Source organism: Cuculus canorus, chromosome 2 (genome assembly GCF_017976375.1).
Source record: "Cuculus canorus isolate bCucCan1 chromosome 2, bCucCan1.pri, whole genome shotgun sequence".
In the NCBI taxonomy this organism is placed as follows: Eukaryota; Metazoa; Chordata; class Aves; order Cuculiformes; family Cuculidae; genus Cuculus; species Cuculus canorus.
The window spans coordinates 106,464,829-106,487,525 of NC_071402.1; the positions used below are offsets into that span (position 1 = coordinate 106,464,829).

Sequence of the window (22,697 nt, forward strand, 5' to 3'; positions counted from 1 at the left end):
TTGTATGTTATACGATTGTATAACCTATCCTAAGGACATCCGGTTCAGCATATATACACTGAGCCTATGCTGGTGAACACAGAGCTCCATGTCCTCGCATGTCCACACACAAGCAGCTCAGCTTATTTCTTTTTAAGCATCCAATTCCATAACTGGTAGTACAACTTTATTTCCCCTTTTTTGCTAGATATATTTTCTTTGCTTTTCTGCCCAGAAGATTTCCGTGCGTGAAGAAAATAAACTCTTGATGCAATATCAGACACTGAGAGATGGTATTTTCTGTAGCCACTTGTGATTCTGATTCAAAGGTCAACTTATTTGGAGATCATATCTTAAATTTCATGCAGGTAAATAACAGAGGTCTACCAGATTATTAGAAAGGAATTGATACTTCATGATACATACAGCACTGAAAAGAAATGAGGGGCGATTTAAAGACCTGATGGAAATTAAGTTATTATAATAGAAACCTGGATAAGAGATGCTCAATTACAGGTATTCTGTAGCTCACTAGTTCAGAGTTCCCTAAGCGTTATCCAGAACAATGTCAGCGATATTCAGCTTTACTTCCAGCATGCTATTGTGCAAAAAACCCCTTCCAAGTTTCCAACAGAAAGCCAACAGAGAGAAAGTCCATAAGCACAAAACCCCCTGACGTAGTACAAAGTCAAACTTTTTGAACTCCTTTTCATACATATGCAGAGACTGGATGCAAAGTATCTCACATTACTTTTAGACAAATGAAAAAACACAACTGATTGTGACAAGTTATGTTAAGTATATGGCACAGGGATGGGTCCAAGCTTCACAGTTAATGTCTTTCTCCTTGTGCAGGAATGACTTCCCCAAGCTTTGAGGGAATCAATCCTGATACATTGACATTCTGCACTCTAAATAAGTAGAAAAATGCACACGTTTTGCACTGCTCTTCCTCAGAAATTGAAACTTCACTTTTGCTGTACATGCGTGGTTAACAAATAATGCTAGTAGAAATGGAAGGAGCAATAATACAGAAAATTCAGAATAAAAGGCTCTAAAAGTGCAAACAATGAAGAAAAAAAAAGGAAAATGAAGCATCACTTCTGAAGAAATGAAGCATAATAAAGCCGCACTTCTAAAGAAAACAGGTACAAGACTACTGCACTGTTCAGTTCTGCACTTCATTGATTATTAAAATTATTTCATGGTAAAGATGTAGTCAGCCATAAAGATAATGCCACTCTTGAACATATCGTCCAACGAATTCAGTACTCTTTTGCTGGCCATACCTAGAACTAGGTACACTACATAAAACTGGCGGAAAAAAGGTAACTCTAAGAGGGGTAGACAACCTCTCTTAAAATCATGGAATCATAGAATGGTTTGGGTTGGAAGGGACCTTAAGGATCATCTAGCTCCAAGGCCCTTGTGATAGGCAGGGACACTTCCCACTACATCAGGCTGTCCACCGCCCATCCAACCTGGCCTTGAACACCTCCAGGGATGGGGCAGCCACAACTTCCCTGGGCAACCTGTGCCAGTGCCTCACCACTCTCATGGTGAAGAAATTCCTCCTTATGTCTAGTCTAAATCTGCTCCTCTCCAATTTATAGCCATCTTCCCCAGTGACTGCAGCCATTAGGAAAGCATTATTTTAATCTAAAATATTATTAGTATTTGTCTTCAATACTTTCTCTTTGGCAACAATTCTCATAATTCATACATTCTTACTATTTCTAGCCTTCTGTTACTAAGGTCTGAGGTTCAGACTACTGAACGGTCTAAATATGATTCACACAAAAAACTTTCCCATCAGTTATTAGTGCTATTTATACATAACTGTGCTTATTCTCTTATAGCAACTGAACTACTTCCCTCCTGAGATGCCTCATAAATCATGGCCCACTAACTCCCATTTATAAATTAAAAGCTTTTTTCAGCTACTGCTTTTTCTGACACCTCAACCTCCACTAGCATCTCAGTTCTAACAAAAGACAGCGCACCTACAAGAAGACTCTTAGACTCAGCATCACAACCTTGGTGCCGAAGATCATCGCATAGAAATTATTGTAATTCTTAACATTTGTATCATCATTTGCTTGATCTATCAGTAAAGAATAAGCCCTGCTACATTATTGTCCGTGTATTTATTTTAAGAAAGAGTTTGAAAATATCCTCCTATGTTTAAAAAAACAACTTTTGGAATTAAAGAACAGCCTGAAAATGAAGTCTTTTCAAGGGGCGTGGCAATTACCTACATGTGCACAGTCAGTATGCTACTTACGAGGAGCGGCTGAGAGAGCTGGGGTTGTTTAGCCTGGAGAAGAGGAGGCTGAGGGGAGACCTTATTGCTCTCTACAACTACCTGAAAGGAGGTTGTGGAGAGGAGGGAGCTGGCCTCTTCTCCCAAGTGACAGGGGACAGGAAAAGAGGGAATGGCCTGAAGCTCCGTCAGGGGAGGTTCAGGTTGGATATCAGAAAAAAATTCTTCACAGTAAGAGTCATTGGGTACTGGAACAGGCTGCCCAGGGAGGTGGTCGAGTCACCTTCCCTGGAGGTGTTTAAGGAACGGGTGGATGAAGTGCTTAGGGACATGGTTTAGGGAGTGTTAGGAATGGTTGGACTCGATGATCCAATGGGTCCTTTCCAACCTTGTGATTCTGTGATTCCTGAAGTCATGGTAAATGTGATTAATTTTCAATACACACATCTTCTTCAATAAAAGTGACTCAATGTACAGTGAAGTGAGTGCACATCTTGCAAAATTTCTATGAAGTGTATTAACTTCTGAATTTTTAGCTTCTGCTTAGATTTTTCATTCCTATGTAACAGACCAAAAAAATAAACATTATTTTGTAGAAATCAAGTGATGTTCTGTTTCAAAAAAATACTTGTTTTGAATGGACATGACAACTGTCTTAGTTTTACTTATTAATTTATTTATTGATGGTTGGAGAGAATTCCTTAAAGCTTAACTCCATCAAAGATGTAAAATCCCACATTCTCCCTCAAACAAGACACATGGCATTTTGTCATGAAATCGGAACTCTTGACTTAAACCTAATGTAGAATAGCTTCCTTTATTTGTAGTCAAAAGAGGCTGTTCAGAGCATACTGCTTAAAAACAAAACAGAATATCACCACTGCACATAAAGGTCTATTATTCAGATTTTGAGAGCAACAACATGCAACTACTTGGTTCATTTAATTGTTTTATATATTGACATATCTGTTGTACAGCATTAAGGAAGAAATATTGTTTCAAAATCTGATAAAAGATAAGGTGTTGATAAAAAAAATGCCCAAGTTTACTTCTCTGATGTCAACTGTACAAGCTGCATAAGCTTTGAATTTTTAGGGTTTTTTGCCAGCCTGTATGTAACATTCTGTCTATTAATTATAATTTTTTCATAGCACTTACACTAATAAATACCACGAGCTTTCCTTACAGCAAAGGGCTGATGCTTAGGTTGTTAGGTATCAACAGATACCATGCTCAGCAGTCCACAATACCAAGTAAAAACCTTCAATAAAAACTTCCAAGTCAAGTAAAAGACTGAAATTCTCTCCTGAAAATAAAAAGCACTATCAGCAGGAATTTTAAAGGCCAGGCCAATCCTTTTCCATTTAACACTTTCTTAAAACATTTTTCTATCCAGTACTTCAGAAGTTCAGAAGAATTTACTTCTACCGTGTTAGTTTGTGGCATGAAGCTTGACTGCACCTCTGTAATAGAAGGATGTGTACCTCAGTGAAGTACAAACCCATTGCTAAGACCTTTACTGCAAAGCCTGTACTAAGGCTTACCTCGCTAGAAGAGGTAGTCATCTCCGTGATGTTTTATTTGTATCTTAAGCAGTACTCTAAGCCTCCTCTGCACTGAATTACACAGCACTCAGAAAGTTACCAAAGCTGCAATATTGAAAGTGAGGTATCAGATTCTGAAACATTTAACACTAAAGACACATCATGCTTTAAAACTATTTTAAGAAGAGGAAGTGTACCACATTCTGAACTAACCGAAATGGTATTTCATGGGAGGAAATCCAACTAAACACATTTATCTCAATTCATAAATCTAGCAGGCATCATTAAACAAAACCTAAGTTTAAACTACATATTCAGTAAATTAACAAAAAAAAAAAAATTCTAGCACGATATAAGAAATAGCCTCCAAAAGTCCAAAAATTAAATATCAAATAAAAAGGGCTTACACCTTATTTCCTTAAACAAATTGCAAGTGTAGTGTTCCTTCTTAAAAAGTAAGGCCTAAATTGTCTTTTTCTTTCTAAAAATTTTTAATTAAGGGAAGAATGGAACATTAACTGCAAAAAAAAAGGCATCTGCTTGACTTGCACAAATTGGATGAAATGGTTTTAATGAGTTAAAGAAACATACTCGAATTATATTAAAATGTAGTAAGTTTCTCAACCTGTTAATTATTCCTCTATACTTGGTTCTTTTTTTAGCAGATATTCTATCTTTCAATGAACTGAAGACTTCTAAAGCATGAATGAACCCACTTTATGTGCATTCTTTGCATATATCCCATTTTCCATGTTTCCTAGGAAACCTTCAATCTACATCCTATGTGGAAAGGCATCCACGTTTCTCTAACGGATAAAACCATCCAATTCCACACAAAGCAAGTTTAGAAGAACTAATGAAGCAAAATACTGCTGTTTTCTATAGGAAGCTTATGGCAATTAATTTAGAAAAGTTATTTGGACAGCTACCAAATGCAGATGGAACAGCATCTAGAATTAGCGATAATTTTTTACATGTGATCAATCACAAAAACCTTCTCTGTTCTTGATGAAGTCTACAATAGCATTCTTGTGTTTTCTAGCACAACCCAAGTTTGCATTACGTTCTTTCCATTGGTTTGTTCTATCAACAGTCTATTCACTTTCAAATATCTATGATATTTTCACACTTCACTACTAATTATCTCTTTAATGGTAGTTAATAAAATAGTTCATATAGTTTCTTACAGTAGCGTCTATGGAAGAAAATATACAAAATAAAAGTTATTAAATAAAATTTAATTTTTTTTGAAAATTCAAATAATGGATCATTATCTATTAGTGTACAGTAAATATACAATTAAGAGTTTTCAAAATGAATGCTACAGTATTCACTCAATAAATTCCTGTTTTAAATTCCTGCATTCTTTAAATATTAATATTTCTACTACAAACTGATAACATTTATAAACCTTCACCTTTATGTGCAGAATTTGTGCTAGAAATGAACAGACATTCACATTCCTTTATGAAGTCCTGCATGTTAATTGTTTTAAAATTTATATGAATTTTAAAGAATAGCATACCAGACAGGCAAAAATACATCAGTAACGTAAAACGTGTTTCTTATGGCTCCCGAGTAGTAAAATCCAACATGTTACAGAACTAGGGTTTTTTGGATTCAGATAGCGTTAGATATGTACGTCAGAAACGTACCCCTTTTCCCAAGGCACCACCTGTTTTTCTCAAGTAAGCAAAAGGATTGTAACTTCTAAAGTTATGACAAAGGAAGTGGAAATTAACTGAAAATTAGTTAGACAAAAACACACCAGTAAAATAAGACTGAGAATAACAGTAAACTATATTGATTCTGTTACTGTTCTTTTTTCAACTACCTATGGGGAGTGACGAGCTAACAAGGGTCAGTTCAGAAAGCTCACTCAAAGATCAATGAAAAGATATCTCTTGATTTCAGCAACCTTGTAGCTAGTAATGTATGCTCCCAGAAAAACAATTCAGGGAGTTCAGAAAGGATCTTAAATTTCACGCTTACATATGAAAATGCTTAGAGACTTAAGTGATGAGAAAAAAAACTAAGAAAAATGCACATTAGCTTACCTAGTCCAAAAATCGGATGAGACACTCTGGATCTCTCTCAGCTGCACATAAAGAAGTCAATATAAAACTAATAACAATATAAAACAAATCCTTTTAAAGCAAACTGTGGTAGTTTAGCAGCTGGTGCCCACACAGCTCAACCATCTATACACTGATGATGAGGCAGATGACTAGGGAAAGTAAACCTCACTAGCTGAGCCACATCAAATTCAATTATCTTTCAAATATCTTACTGCAGCAATAAAAAACCAGGCGATCCCTGTAACGTTATCAACAGTGACTTCAGTCTGCAAGGCTTTTGTTTTAGAAAAAGAAATAGTAGTGATGAGGAAAGGATTTACAGAGACTGGTATGTCTCAACAAGTGAGAATTAAACAGTACTTCTCATCAGGCAAATTTAACAATACACTTTCCCATTTAGGTGCCCTCCTCTTCTGTTACTAGGTGGAAACAATTTAGTGATGATCTCATTAACTGAGGATCAGGTTCCCCTCTGTTTCCTTCCTGCTCATTCCTTTTCTCCTCACACTTACATATGCAACACGCAGCTGTGGTGAATAGTCGAGAATAAGGGTTTTAAAATGTAAGTGCTAGGAATAGAAGTTGCACCCTGAACTGTTTTCAGCCCTATCAAATCTACAATAATTTAACTGTAGCTGAGGAGCACTAATCCTGATGAATTTAGGTGTTCTTCATTATGGGATCTGCTTCACTTTAAAAGCTAAAGCATGTTTGTTATTCCCCTTCCACCAGCACTCATATAACCCCATATACTCTGTCCTGTTTAGAGGTTATTCTTCTGAAGTGTCTTGGATTTAGCTGCACTGTTTTAAAATGTGTCTTACGTTACTAAGGTGCAGAGTTGGGATTAACATTCAACTTCTGGAGTAATTTGAAGAAGGAGGTCAAGAGATTAAGCCCCCTTCCCCTAACCAGCTTCTCTTGAAACCGGTATCACACCAATTTTTGCACAGATGCATCTCAAATTATGTGCACACACTATATATGTATATCTTGACATACGTATGCACATATACACCTCTGTATGTATATATACATATATACAAAAATAATCCACATTGTTCTGGATACTAGTCTGTTCCAGAGGAAGCAAAGGTAAGAGTGGGAGGGAGGTGGAGGAGAACAGAGCAACAATTAAAACTTGTTTCTTGTGGACAGATGTACATCTAACTCACAAACCAGAGGTTTCCACTGGAAACATAAAAAACAGAGTGCTCTATAGGCTGTCAGTTCTCACATGAGCTGTGAGTCTCAGGGGCCTCTGTAGTAGCCATTGAACCTGACCTCCACCCAGGTAGGGTCATTTTAAATTTCACTCTTGGCACATACCCAAGAAAGGAAGGCATTTGGAGGCAATTTGCTTTTGTCAGAGTTCTGCTGTTTTCATTTGGGGAAAATGTCACTTAAATAAAGAGGAAGATACAGAAGGCATCAAAACTTCCCTTTTCTGTAAATCATCCATAGTAGATGTGCAAATGTCAGCAGTGGGAGGAGAAAGAGAAAATAAGTAGCTGGGGGAGCCATAGGAAACAGAGGAAGATTATGGGGACAGGAGAAAAAAAGCATAGCAGGAAGACCAGAGTTGGGAAAGGGATAACGCCACCCATGGCAGAGCGAGTACAAAACTCTGCATAGACCTATATTCTTTTTCCTTGTGAATATCATATGATCCAGTGGCCCTTGCAGCATTGTACTCCTTTCCCCATAGAAGATGGAACTGAAAACCATGCCCCCTCTCAAGATGAGCAGGACTGGTTTCTGTAATTCCCCTGATGTGACAGCTAGGCTCCTTGGAAGCAGTACATCACTCCAGTGTGGTCTACCTTCCAGTCCCTTTTACTGAGATCTCACAGTCTCTACGGATATGTGAATTTATCCTGCCCTCCCTGCTCTCCCACTCTCTCTTTCATGTCTACACTACAGAGAAAGTTTAGATGTCATCAACAGACAGAAATCTGGGGTGAAGAGCTAAGGACAGCTGTGCTTCACTCTTCATTTCTTTCGAGGAAGACAGAGGATGAGAAAATTCTTCCTGAAATGAATGGAGCGATTCACACCTCTCGGAGCTGTTGTTTCAAGCTACGTTTATGTCTCGAGATATATTCAACTCCATCTTGTATTCTCACTCAGCTCAGGGCATCTGACTGTGAGGGCATCTGACTGTGATGAATAGGTCATTTCACACCTCTCTGAAAAGTCTTCTGTTCAAAGGTCAATTTCTTCTAAGTGCTATATAATCCCCATGCTTATCTAACTGCCTTGAAATCCTGCAGGGTTACTGCAGGTGGTGAGTAGAATTATTGATCTAAATTAGAGGTCAAGTCAAAAATTCCCAAGATACAGACTTTTTTTTAAAAAAAAAAACAGCATTCTTTAAAATTGACCAATTGTACCAATGTTTCCTTTGTGCATACATCTAGAATAAAACTGTGGCCAAGTAGTCTCAATTGCTTAACATTTACACTAGCAAATGAAAGGTACTGACTGTTGCTTTGGTATTCAGAGTTCAGATGTTTTTAAAAAATTCAGCTGCACAGACGCAGCAAAATAAATGCTCAAGACTTTAGGGAGTTCCTGACCCTTTGAGTAGGTCTGAATATCTTCTATTCCTAAATAAAACTTGGAAAATCCTTTCCCTTAAGAAGAGTACGTTAAGAATTCTTCTTTCTGCACTTACTAAGTGCTCAGAAGTTAGACATTAATTGCAGTTAGTCCGTTTCGAAAATTATTAAAAATTGGAACACAAAAGGTAATTTGTATCTCTGGAAATAGTTCAAAAGAGATGGGAAGAAGGGGAAGGGGTTAGACAGGTCAATAGAAGCCTACAGTAGGCCCTGGTGAGACCTTAGCTTAACAAGATTATGAAAGCACCAATAGCCTGGAAAAAAGCTATGCATACACGTACTATGGAATAGCAGTGATACAGGCAGGCAACTGCAGAGCACCAAATAGGTGCAAAGCACGTAAAATACCAACAACTTAGTGGAAGGATGTATAAAATGAAAATGGCAGCAAAAGGGGCTAAGGGAAAGGGAAGGAAACACAACTATGTTTCCTCTCATGTGTCACTGTAATTACTGTTGAGATGCTGAGGTACAGACCATACCTGCGAATCTTTCTACTGGCCTTATCAGGAGCAACACTCTCAAAGGATTCCACTACAGGACCATAATTCCCATTTATGTTTCCAAATATGTACAAAAGAGAAGGGACATTTAGGAACCACCAGCTTCCTATACAGAGATGCAACATCACCGGAAAAGAGCTGCTTTGCCTCAAGTTGTATGCAAACTGCCTGGCACAGCATCAAAAGGAGGCATAGATAAATGGCCTAACTAAATCCTTAAAGGACTTCCATGTTCCTTTTTCCCTTCCACCACACAAAGGAGAGGCTCATTTCAAGAAAAGTAATTGTAGCAGAACCCATGTGAAGAAGATCACAACTCATCTGAGCTGTTCATGTCTCCATAAATTCACTGTGAGGTGGAGAGCAGTGTACATACAGTGAGTGAATGGGAGGGTCTGCAGGTGTTTCTTTCCAAATAATGCACCTTAGGTTTATATTTTCCATATGCTGGAAGCTGCAATACTATCAAGCAATCAGTGATTTAATTAAGGTATTTTTCAGTGAAATTCTACCATTATTATTTTGTCATTTCCCTTCATTTCTCAAGGGCTGACATTTTTCAGCACTGAGCAACTATTCATTCAATTCTCTAAGTAACGTAAAAAATGAACCACGTATAATTTTACAAACAACTGTGCATTAGTGAATGAAAACAAAGTTACCATGGAATGTGTACGAGCATGTATTCAACCTCCATTAAAATGCCAAAGGTGTTTGTTATAGCCTGTGATATAAAATTGAATGCCAGATGAATTCACAATAATATGACATAACAGGATACTATTGGAAATGTCTACTCCAAAAGTGCGTATACAGTCACATACTTGTATGTAAATTACACGGAAATTCAGCCTAAGTGATGCTAATAAAACAGAACATAAACTCTGACAAAAAAAAAGACATAAAGCAGTAACTGAAAGAGCAATGAGGTAATCTGATGAACTAATAGCTACAGATATAAAAACAAATTATAATTCTGGCAATTCATTTAAAGAACAACTTTGCTCCTTGAACTCTGAATCTTCTTATTCAGATATTGACCATAAAGAAACCACTGCTTTCAAAATTAACATAAGCAACAAACTATTCAGTAATTGATCTGTGGATGGTAGAGCAGCATTCTGATAAGGTACTAGCGTAAGTTAACTCCAAGTAATAAGTCAACATGAACCAACTTTGAAACTAAAATTGTCAAGGATGTAAGAGCTCAAAAGTAGGTCAAATGGTAACTGTTCCCATTCAAAGGCTTAATATTTATAGGAAGAGCAGGTTCATCTGTGCTATCACAATACATTTGCTACAGGAAGGCAAGTAAAAGATGGGCACCAAAATTTCGGCATGAACAGTCATGCAAGAAGGTTCTCAATATCCAAAAAATATGTGGGGTTGAGAGGAGGGGGAGAGGTGTGCAACTGAAACTCTTTCCTCAGATGAAATGACAAGGGGAAGCATCTGACTTAATGCTTCTAAAATTAAAAACCAAATTGCCTGAATGATGATTGTTACGTATTTGTTGACTAAGACTTATACAGGCCAAGTGTCAAACTGATAGTGTTACTTTTCTCAAATTATTGATAATAGTAGATATACTGCCTCTTCTGATCATCCTCCGAAGTTGTGTTGCTGAAGCCACCTTTGCATAGCTTTACAAAGATTTGTTTTTTTCTTACCTGACATAAATTTATCATCCACTCCATTAAACAGAAGAGCACTCCACAGAAATAAGGCCTTCTCAAACATAATGAGGAAGATAACTAAGCTATTTTAATCTCTCAAATATAAGGTTCCTGAGTTTCCTCTTAAATAATTTTTAAATAAAGAATGTAATAGGATGATTTCCACAGACTACTAAGCACATAACCTTTTGATTTCAAAAGGATTGACCCAGGGAGAATTTGGGGAACAAAGTACCACAATACAGAACTAGCAGTGAGGGAGTAGCATCAAATGGAACTCCCTTAGATACATCAAGTCTCAGTGAAAATTTTAAAATCACAGTCACAATAAAAAGTGCTCCAAGAATTTTATTTCCAAAGGTTATACTCATCCAGGAAAGCAGAAAGAACAGGTTGTTTCAATAAAATTCAAGTTAACCCTTAAAAATAAGTTAAAATGGTTTCCGAAAACTTAATTCTCTAGTTTGGCTTCTTACTAGACTACACTATAGTCTGTGTGCATAAAGCAGTATACATTTAACACCAGTGTTTGCAGTACTTTTATCTTAAAAAAAAAAAAGAGCATTACAAAAGAATAAAGTAAAATTTTCACATGATAAGAGATGTTTATACATGACGATTTGCATTAACAGATTAAATGCCATTTCTTCACTTTTTATTAACTTACCGAGTTGACAATATGTCAATAAGTTCTTTTCTGTTCTGGACTCTGAGATTATTAGTTTTGTATCTGGAATCCTCAGCAACTTCAGGCAAATTCAGGATCTAAGTAGAAATAAAGGTGAGTAAGAAAAGTGCTTGGCAGGAGGTATTTATATAGCTGAGCAATGCATTACGAATTTAATAAAGCTTTCCAAAAATCCCTACTTCTCATTAACCTTTTAAAATAGATTAGGAAATAAGAAAAAAAGTAAAGTGTTCCAGTTAATGTTACATAGTAAGTACAAAAAAGGACAGAAATTAAACTGCAGATCTGAATCTCAGTTGATAGGTTTCACCATTAGCTAGGATAAATTATTACTGTAGAACACTAAAAAGTTTGTAAGTTATTATCACGAGGCTGAAGAGATCTGTGAGATTATCTTGCACTAAGTAATATGGGACAGAATAAGAAATATGACTGCACTTCATGCATGATACTGAGAAAAACTATGTCCAAGAATATTTCTACTTCAGTAATTTCCATCAAAAAGTAAAAAACAAATGAAAAGGTTGTTTTCTATTGAAATGTCATGGGTTTTCTTTATGATTTATTCCAAAAGAATTAATAAAGAAAATTGGTTGTATAATCTTCTTTTCACCAAGGAAGAGGAAATATATCTTCTATATGTAACTCCACCTGGCGCATTAGAAATATAACCATCGTGCAAAGACAATATGAATTACACTATAAAGGGAATTAAATGTGGACAATGAGTCTTAGAATTTTGTAGAAACATTTATGAGACAGAGTAGCTGCATGGACAATCAATACTTACTACATAATTTATCTACTCATGCCACAATGTATTTATATAGAACATAAATAAACAGAATGAGTTGTGCCTTACAAATTTAATAAAAAATATTCCTCTAACAACAGCTACAGAGGAAGGCAGAATACAAGTTTACAAAGAAAGAGACTGTCATATATTCTTCATGTATTTCAACTCACTAACACTCACTCAAGATCAATTTTCCTTATGATGAGACATAATCATTCCAAATATGCTACATTTTTTTACAGGGCTATTTCCAAAATGGCTTACAAAAAAAAAAAAAATATTACTGACTCAAATCTGAAGCCCCTGTAGCACATTGTCCTATGTCTGCCTGGTTCTGAGTGCTGATGCTTGGGAAGAGCTTAAGAACAGGGCCATTACATATGATAATACACATCCAAACTCCTGCCATGTTTATATTAGGGCATTTCTGAGTTGGAGCTGTTTTATATATATTTAGTGATCCTCAATGGATTTTTGTTTTACTACCACATTCAGTTACTCCTTGAATCCACATGTACTACCACATGTTAAGCGATACAGAGATTGCTGACAATCACTCTGATATTTGCCTCAAACCTAAAATTCTACTAACTTCTCCGAGACTGGTTCAGACCAAGGCCACTCTCATTTAGTGATTCCTCACTTTGCTGGAGTGAATAACGATAGTTTCCCTTCCAAGTGAATAGCTATTGATGACTTAAAACCATTAGCAAAATAGGAGATAGTCATCTCTGACAAGGCTGTCACTTAGAGTGACAAAATTAAGCATGGAAACCAAGGTATCATGAAATTATGTTAGAATAACTGTATTAAAAAAACTTTTCTGCAGATTTTTACCTGTAAGGTAACATAAAACATCAATCTAGCATCTTCCTCCAACACAATTCAGAGCATATTTTCCTTTCCTTCTATGTTTACACAATTCAGTTTATGAAAACCATAACATGGCATAATCTAGCTTTGGAAAATATTCTCTTTTTCCTATCTGGAATTTTAACAATAATATTGGTAGTCCCTTAAAATTACCTCCTCTTTTTAATACTGCTATTTTTTGAGTTACAAATCATTGCTTTAGAGAAAAAAATCATGAGCTCGTTCAAAGTAAATGGTAGTGAATACTTCTGAGAGCTTACAAAACCAAGAAATTAATCAGAAAACTGTGTTTCCATTTGATGAGTTAAATGAAAAATGATCATATGGAGTGCTGACTCTACTGTTTTAATTAATGTTCCTGACTTTAGCTTTAACTTAATGTCCATCTGTTGTAAAGCTGCATGTCTATATATGTTCTTCTCAATTTTTTAGTGACTAACAAATGCACATTTGAGAAGTTATTCATTAGCGTGCCATTCATCTTTCTGCATCATGCTGCCAACGTTATTTTCTTTATACTGTGACCACTGGAATGAAACTGCTGTTTTCTGTTTCTCGGCTTCCTTCAAAATCTAAGAGGCAACACTCAGAGTTTATGCTCTGAGCGTTGCCCCCCAACACCAGCAAACCTGTTTACACTCCCCTTTGCTGCACACAAAAGCTCAGTTTTCTGAAGACTATTAGTCAGTATTCCAATTTAGATCAAAGCAACCACACATTAGGACGTGCTTTTGTAACAGTTGATCACTACGAAGTGCACTTCAGAGAGCAGTGTTACAAAGTTTTCTCACTTATCCAAGTCTCCAAAGATGCCACAGATAGTTGTCATTGATTTTGAAAACATAACAGAGAATTATTCTATGTTTTTTTCTTTCTGCTTGCCTGAAAAGATATGGCTGAAGCAGAATGTTTGCAATTGTTTACAGCTTGAGCCAGCTGTTACATCTCTAGAGTGTATTGTCTTCAGGGCAAAAGCTTCCATAAAGCCTGTATTTTTAGCACCTACTCATCTGAGAAAGGTTCTGTAATGACAATTCCAATGTTTGAGTTAGCAGTCTCTCTATTTACTAAAGGTTCACTAGGGTGTTATGGGCCTTCCTGTACTAAAGTCCTTTTCCTTTATTGGCTCTCCCTCTTCATAGCGTTTTACACTCCAAATCACCTTCGACTTAACACAGAGCATACTTCTACCAGGTTTCACAGCATTCCACTGACTTCTATATCATTCCTTGTCTGAGCAATTTAATAACTCAAATCCATACCTACAATAACTCAGTAAGGGTAAAGAGACTGTTCTTTTTAAAAACAAATGATAACCAGTTCATAGAAAAATATAACCATTGTCCAAAATGTGAACTAATTTTTCTGGTTTTTTAATCTCTTGGAAATATGATCAATCATCATTTTTTCATGTTCTGTACCTTCTACTTTCAATTCTAGAAACGCCAGAACACCTTTATAAGGATGAAACAAAAAAAAATCAGTCTGCAGACTAGGGCCAATATTCATCTCACTTAGTTTTGAAGAAAAGAGTATATGAAAGATCCAAAACTATTTTACAATTTTCCAAGCCACCCTCTATGAAAAGAGAATCACCAGAGTCAAATTCCTTCAGTTCAAAATAGCAAAGACACTAGATTTTGAACACAGCATGCTTGTTTGAAGATTTATTCTTTGATGTCATATCTTTGCCCCACTCCAAAATCAGCCCACAGTCCTGTAATATTGCTTTTCTGAGAAGTCCACAAGTTTCTCTGTAAGCACAGACCACACTTGTGTTTGGAAAGGACTATGCAGTCGGCTACTAATTAAGGTGGCAGAAGAACCATCCATCCTCTCTCTTTGCTTTGTCAGTAGCCGTACCTGTGTATTTGATGGAGAAACAGTGTCACATTTCTCCTTGAAAAAGGCACCAGTGTGAATTCCATGACATTCACCATTCCAGAACTGGAAGGCTGTTAGCTTGTTCATTTTTCAGCTAATTAGCTGTGCAGCTGCAGACTTCAAAAGGGGTTCAGTTACCAGAAGCCTGGAAATTGAGATGTTCTGAATACAGAGGCAAAGCATAGAACTGATATCAGTCCTCTAAATCACCAGCCAAAACCTCAAGGTTAGAATTTATAGTCAATACTTATTTTCACAAAAAGGGGCAATCAAGAAGCAATCAGTAATTATTTTCCTAGTCAGAATGGAAACTATTACACACATCTGTACTGTCGCCTAACACATTACCTTGCACACAGTGACAAACTGCTGATCATTTCCAGCTCCCACCACGATGTAGCCATCCTTGGTCTTAAAAGCCTGGAAGAACAAAAGGAGGTGCTAAGCTCTAACAAAACTATAAAATATTAGCACATATTTGAAGTGAAAACTTTGTAAATAATGTTCAAATGACTTCCTTAAACATTTCCATTCAGATCCAAGCTCTAGTTCTATAAAAGTGGCTCAAAGTCATCCACAAGGATGCCCTTTTGATTTTCTAGAATTCTTCCAGGGTTTTTCTAGAGTTGAGACGTTATCTCGAACAATAGTTTATTTGCTGAAAATCTGTCTTGAGGCATCCTGAAACTTTTCAAATGTGTCCCGTACTCACAGGGACTGAGAACGATTTACCAAGATAACACTTAGCTGCCAGGAACTATTTATTCAGCTTCACTCTTAGCCTGACTGAGAGCAGCCAGCCGCAGTGAGGTGTCACAGACTCTGACCAAATACGCAAAAAAAATATTGCAAAATAGCAATGAGAAGGTAGGGACTCTCACAGGGATGAAAAGGATAGGCTCAGGTATCTTTTCAGCTCTTCGGCTGGAGATTAGGCCTATCTTCTCCGTTAGTGGTCTCAAGGTCGAGCTCTGGGAGAACATGAGACTCCTTTTCCAGTTCTGAGGATTTATTTTTTTTCTTTTGACTTTATTACAGGGGCCTTACTGGCACATTTCATGGCAAACTGAATATTTAACTGGGTAGGACATAACAGCTTTCATTTCATTTGAAATAATCTCCACTTAGATATTCACTGGAAAAAAAATTTGTAATTGGCACATGCACGATTTTTAACATCGTGTCAGGACATCTTACAAAACTGGATAATGCAAGTAGATTTCCCATTCCTCTACACCTCTCCCTTATACAAGGATGTGTAAATGCAGTTTCAGTCATACATGTTATAACCAGAAATTTCACAAACATATGGGAAAAATTCTTTCACTATTACTTTGACTTCAGTGCAAGAGGCCAGCACAAGCTGGTGCACTAATGGTGAGAAGGCCTTGTGATACCTTCTTACAGAGAGAAAAACTCATCTTCCATTCTCAGAAATCATTTTTTTTAATGTCCCTTTCATGCTTTCATGTCCTGATCTAATGGTGTGAATTTTTACTATAAATTTCAGTAAAATAAGACACAAATATAAGTAATCAAGTGGGAATGCTTCAATAATAAAAGGTCTTCTCATTTTACTGTGGCCTATTTGTCTTCACAAACAGGAATATGCTATTCCAACTTGCAATCTCTCATATAGGCACAACTACATCCACACTAAGACTCTTTTTACCATCTGGTATAGTCAAAGCTTTAAAATAGTATGTGGAAAATTATGTTCACTGAAATGCAAGTAACTGTGTATCATAATAAGGATATAATTTGCTTCCTCTCACTGCGTTTCCTGTCCTGCTGAATAGTATTGGTCAGTGATAAAGTTTAGCAATTTATTTTTCATACATTTAATTAAGCACTTCAACCTAAGATTCTTAGCAAGCAAAGATTAAATTCAGCAAACATTTAGTCCCAAGCATGCAAAAAACAGTCTCACTAACTTGGCCCCAGTAGAGTAAATATCTAGAAGCATGCATAATATAAAGGTACTGCATACTCACGCTGAGGAATGCAAGGAGCAGAGTAAAAAAATGGGGAAAAGAACACAGAAGAGGAAGTTGTATATGAACGCAGAACTTTTTACATATAACTGTTCATGCAGATTTCTGTGTAAAAAAATCATGATAGATCTTGGTTTAAGAATATGTAAGACACTTCTCGCTGCACTCCTGATAAATGGCTTTTAGTAGGAATAGCTATGAACTAAAACTGTCCAGTATAAACTTACTAACTTTAGTTACAGGCAAGATAGGTTTTCTGAACACAGTAGCCAAATCCTGACGTGTCTTTGTTAACGCTCTGAGTTCTAAAATCAGCCACACACATTTCACACAAATTAGGGGTAAACACTACACATATCTGTGCGCATATGTAACACAATATAGTTTTTATTGGTGCGACCACCTACTATTTCCAGTAAACACAAATTAGAAATTCTTTTTACGCGTTCTTTTAAACTTCTACTCAGGATGCCTGTTACAGATTGCAAAGCCCACAATATATGTCAGATGTACTCATATACAGATCCCCTTCCTCCGCACTCCAAAACATATTTAAATTGGTAGTATTGTCAAATCTTAAAGAGTTTACTACTTATCAGCAACTTCTTTTGAGACTTGCATCTCCGTAAGAAAACTAGTCACACAATAGCTGCATAACCGCATCTGTACCCATGGGCTGCCCATGCAGCAGCAGCAGTCACTCTACATTTAAGGGCCTGGTTATTAGAATGTGTGCTTCAGTTGCTTTGCGGAATGTGTGGGAAAACTGATTATTCTTAATTGCATTGTATGCCTAAAAAGCTAAAACAAAAATCATGTCATCCTTACACAACAAATATGATATCATAATAAATGCATCAGTGTCTTTTTCCATGAAGCTTAACTCAAATGTCTTCAGTTGCTATTTAAAGCTTCCCATTACAAAACAGCTGATTATTTGCCAGTCACTGCTGCTGATAAAGCAGAAACTTCCAAATGTTATTAGCACAATATCGATGCCAACATTTAAGGGTGATAACAATGGTTTTATTCATCACCCATAAATGTACGCACACTACAGGTTACCACAGGTTACTGTCTGGTCACAGAAAGCTTCACAATCTTATTATACAAAGGGCAAAGTGCAAACAGATTTTAATGAGATTTTGTTTTGATAAACTGCTGTCCATCACATCAAATCATTTCACATTAGTGCAATAAAGGGCACTACACACACAAGGCAAAAGTCTTTTTTCCCTTCTCCTTTTTCTGAGGAATGAGGTCTTCTGATAACATTCTTGAGAACACAAGCATGATTTAACCTGCCGCTCTCACATGGTATCCTGAGCAATAGGACATCACTTGGAAAAAAAAGGAAAGGACAAGGGAAAAAAAAAAAAGAACAGAGAAAAAAAATTAATCCACATCTTATTCATGGGAAAGGCAGGGGCAGAATGTGTAGCATCTAAAGGCACAGCTTTTCAATATGGTGTAAAAAGTTTGAGGCTTCTGAGACTATCTATAAATTCACATTGAATGATATATAGTACATGACATCAATATATGCACGTTCAAAGCCAGATCTTAAGGTCCAGTATGCATACATCAACACTTCACACTGACTAATGGATGTTACAGGACCTCATTAAAACTCAGCACTTTTCCAAATTTGATCCTAGAACACTGTTTACCTGAGATACTTTATGTCCTGAAACATTTTAACCTCACTAAATACATGGAATATAAATTCTATCACTTTCCAAAACGTTCTAAGTGGTTTACAAGCATTCTCCAAAAAGACTAAGTAAAGACACAGGCCCAACTTAACCTTAGTTTAATATCAATGTGAACAAAGGCTTGCTGAAACACTCTGAGGCCAAATGAGCCAGTCTTTGCACTGCTCTACGCCTTTCAAAATATGCCAGCTTTGATTGTGCTAATGAAAGACTGTCAATCTCTTGTATTTATTGCCTGCTTTATGAATTTTAAGCCTATAAAAGCTATGGCAATCATCAAGCATATATAAATATCTTTGCATATGTTTCAATTTGCATGTTGAGTCCACAAACAAAACGTTAAAATGTAAGGGACCAATTAAAACATATGCCAATTCCAATAAAATGATCAAAAGTCCAGGTCAGTTTTCATTATCTGATTCCAAAACACAGAAATCAGAACAACCAGAACATCTGCTGCTGCGTATGGTGATGCTTTAGTCCCCTCCATCAGGTATTCATACACATTCATAAGACCTCCTCCAGCCTCCTCTGCAATCCTCCAGGATAAGCAGTCACAGCTCTCTCAGCCTCTCTTCATAGGAGAGATTATTTAAGCCCTTTATCATTTTATCCTTCGCTGGACCTGCTCCAGTATGAGCATCTCCTTGTCCTAAAAACCCCAGAAGTGGACTCAATTGTGGACCCACGACTGGATTCATTGGGAAAGGATCACCTCTTCACCTGCTGACAATACTCCTTCTAATACAGCCCGGGATGCTCTTTGTCACAGAGGCACACTGCTGGCTCATGTTCCATTTTCTGTCCACCAGGACCTCTGGGTCCTTTTCTGCAAAGCTGCTTTCCAGCCCGTCAGCCCCCAGTCTGTACTAATGCATGAGTTTATGACCTACCATGAGCAGGACTTCATAATTCCCTTTGTTGAATTTCATTAAGTTCCTGTCAGCCCATTTTTACAACCTGACAAGGCCCCTTTGAAAGGCAGTAAAACCAACTGGTGTTTCAGCCACTCTTCTATGTTCTGCAAACTTGCTGAGGGAGCATGTTAAACAGTACATGTACCCCTGGCGATGCCAGTAGTGATTGGGCTCCAGCTGAAGTTCATGCTCCTGACCACAACCTTTTCAGTATGACAGGTCAGGCAGTTTTCATTCCACCTCAAAAATCTAAGTCTAAATTACCAGTGTTGAGGGAGGGCACACCGAGGGTACTTCATCGTTTAGTCTTAAAAGCTACTGGCAGATCAGCTGTGCACACACCAAAATATAGCCCCCAGCCATCACCATTGGTAGGCATTTTCTCTATGCCACAAGGACTGCCAAGGTCAAACGCAAAGGATGCAAGTGCCATCCAGGCACAAACTAGGAATTCTTTAGAGATTTCCAGGCAGAAACTAGGAATTCTTTAGAGATTTCTTGGGAAGTAGAATTTGGAGGCCAAACAATACTTGGAGAGACCAACAGAACAAAGCATTGGGGTTTTTTTTAAATTGGAGGATTATTACATATTTAGGAGAGGTTAGTAGCTTTAATTATCTCAACAAGCTAATGATTATTTTCATTACCAGTTACCGTATTGGCTCCCTTACTGATAATGGCAGTCAATGATCAAAATATTTGAAAGTTTCCAGGCTTTCCCCTTGAAAGAAGATTTGCACTACATCACGTATGGTAAAAGGGATGTATTACTTGTCTTTATAAGCCTTCTTATCTGATGTTCCTATGTGAATAACAGTTGGGATCTGTAAAGTCACTTACATTTCCCTCTCTCAGGGAATAGTTTATGTTAGATACCCACACGTTTGAAGCATCTTGCAAGACAGCATTATCTTTTTATTCATGAAGTTGAATAGTAGCATCTATAAAAGCATCCAGTGATGGATCATGAAGGGAACAGCTGAGGGCTTGTGGATAGCCACTATGTATTGGTGAGTTCTAAAGAAGGTTTAAAGGGTAGTAACTTCTACTACCCTCTAACTGTCGTTGGTTTTACAGAGCAACTGGCTGGTTGCTCCAAATGGCATGATAAAACAGTTTGCTTAAGATGTTGGAAAGATGTCATCCTTTTATGTGGTCTAGATACAGTATTTCTGCACGGTGTGTGCTTGTCAGCACAACAGGGAGCACTCTGAGATGGCATTAAGGGAGAACACTCCTCTGAGCTCCTTCCCAAGATTGGCATAGGAGAAAGCAGCTCTGTGTAAAGGCTGAATGATTCTTTGGGACCAGCTGGGGACAGTGCAGAGCAAAGACACTACTTGAGAAGTCGGTAAGCATAAAACCAGAAAAAAACTAAACCAATATTTTCAAACAAATCTTTGAGACACATCATCAGCATTTTTAAAAAGAAATTAATTTTCATATGCCAATCCTTCCTCTCCCCTCCATCTTCTTATTTACAACAGTGTCTTTACTCGCTCACAGAATCAGTGACTATTCACTCAGTGAAACACTACGTGACCATACTTAGGTCTCCATTTATGTGCTTGAAATACTTCCCTCGTATTAATGAGTGTGCTCAAAGAGTAATGTTAGTCTTCCGCAGTCTTGGAACCACAGCAAAAATACAATGCATACTTATAATTTTTGCATACTTTGTCTTCAATTACACTTTGAAATTTCAAGTGTGATATTTGATTCAATGAAAGGTCATTCAAGGACAAGCATTTTTAATGTAGATTAAAGGCTGCATTGAAGAAGGTGATGTATTCAGGATGTGACTGACCTGTACACAGGCTCTCTTCTCCTGCCAACCAAATGTCCGTACAGCGTATGTCAATTTTTTTCTTCCTCCAACCCTATCAAACTCTGGTTCTCAAATTCACTAAGGGGTAGGAGATTCCCAGTTTTGCCTTGTATCAGAATGGTCATGTTCCTTCCAGATGGGATAACCTTGGCACATTGTTTCTCTACCTTTACACATTGGTTTGAATAAAACATCAGCTGTGCCACAGAATCATGGAATAACCACGTTCTTTTTTTCCTTCAAGGGAAGGGTACAATCCTTTCATAACAACTTAATATTTAATTACTGTAACAAGTGGGAACAAGACCAAGTAGTTTGGTCAGTGGTAGTTCTGAGCAATACATATAAATCATAGAGACCTCACACTTTGAAACTATTTGCCTACTTTGCACTCCCTTCCAGTGAAAGCAAACAGTAAAAATAAAAAACATGTAAATTTTATGGACTAGATTAATATATGCTGAACGCTCTCACTGAGCAAACTGAAGTGCATTCCACACAAAGATTTCACTTTTTCCTTCTGGTCTTCTCAACTCCCACTACCTGTCTGTCTCTTCATTGCCACCCTGCAGGATGCATTATCCTGCAACATCACAGCTATCACAGTCTACCAGACAGATCAGTATTAAGAGTATTTGCAATAATTCTCCTGCAGAGAAGTTTGACTGGATGCCATGAGCTTGTGGGAAAGGTGTTTATGGTAAGATTACTGGGAATGATTACTTTGGTCTCTAAAATGAGGCAGAACACCAGCAGTGATTTCAGGGAAGGCACACCACAGACAACCAACCAGGGAGACCACTCATGTCTACAGAACTCACGATTCATTAGACACTTTTTCTGATCAGCCTTCAAGTTCCATATAGGTTTGAATGCTAAAAAAACTACTTTGCCTTACTGATCCAGGAGCAAAGAGATGAGAACCGTTACACGTGCTTTGAATGCACCTTACTGAAAGGTGCAGCAAACTTAACACAAAATCACAACACCAAATAGGCATATCTACATTTGGCATCATAGCATGTTACTCTCAACATTCACTCAGGAAGCAGGACAGCCTACTTCTACTCTCCAGACCGTGTCATGTTTTTATCCAGTTGTTGCCTAATGTGAGATGTATAAACTACTGGGAACAGACTACAGCTAAGACCCCTCCAATCCCAGTTCACTATCCTAAGAAACAAGTTGGAGACAGAATCCCCCTCTCACTCTTCTTCTGGTCATATGATATTTGCACTGCTCTTTTCCCAACTGATTAGATGCAGTACATAGATTTGCCATCTAAAAGTATCAGTTGGGCATACTATCTACCAAAAAGACTTTCATAGCTGTTAC

The 22,697-nt window shown here is 37.2% G+C and overlaps 1 protein-coding gene across 8 annotated transcripts in view; it reads right to left on the minus strand.

The window, feature by feature from the left end:
* Nucleotides 1–22,697, minus strand: part of SUGCT (succinyl-CoA:glutarate-CoA transferase) — a 329,484-nt gene that overhangs the window by 193,175 nt on the left and 113,612 nt on the right. For all 8 annotated transcript variants that reach the window (XR_008448763.1, XM_054059901.1, XM_054059902.1 and 5 more), the window contains exons 10-11: nt 15,257–15,328; nt 11,335–11,432 (exon numbers count right to left, since the gene is read on the minus strand). Coding sequence is in view for 7 of the 8 variants with exons in the window: in XM_054059901.1 (XP_053915876.1) it covers nt 11,335–11,432; nt 15,257–15,328 (170 nt within the window). In the remaining variant the exon portion in view is untranslated. The remainder of the gene's footprint in view (nt 1–11,334; nt 11,433–15,256; nt 15,329–22,697) is intronic.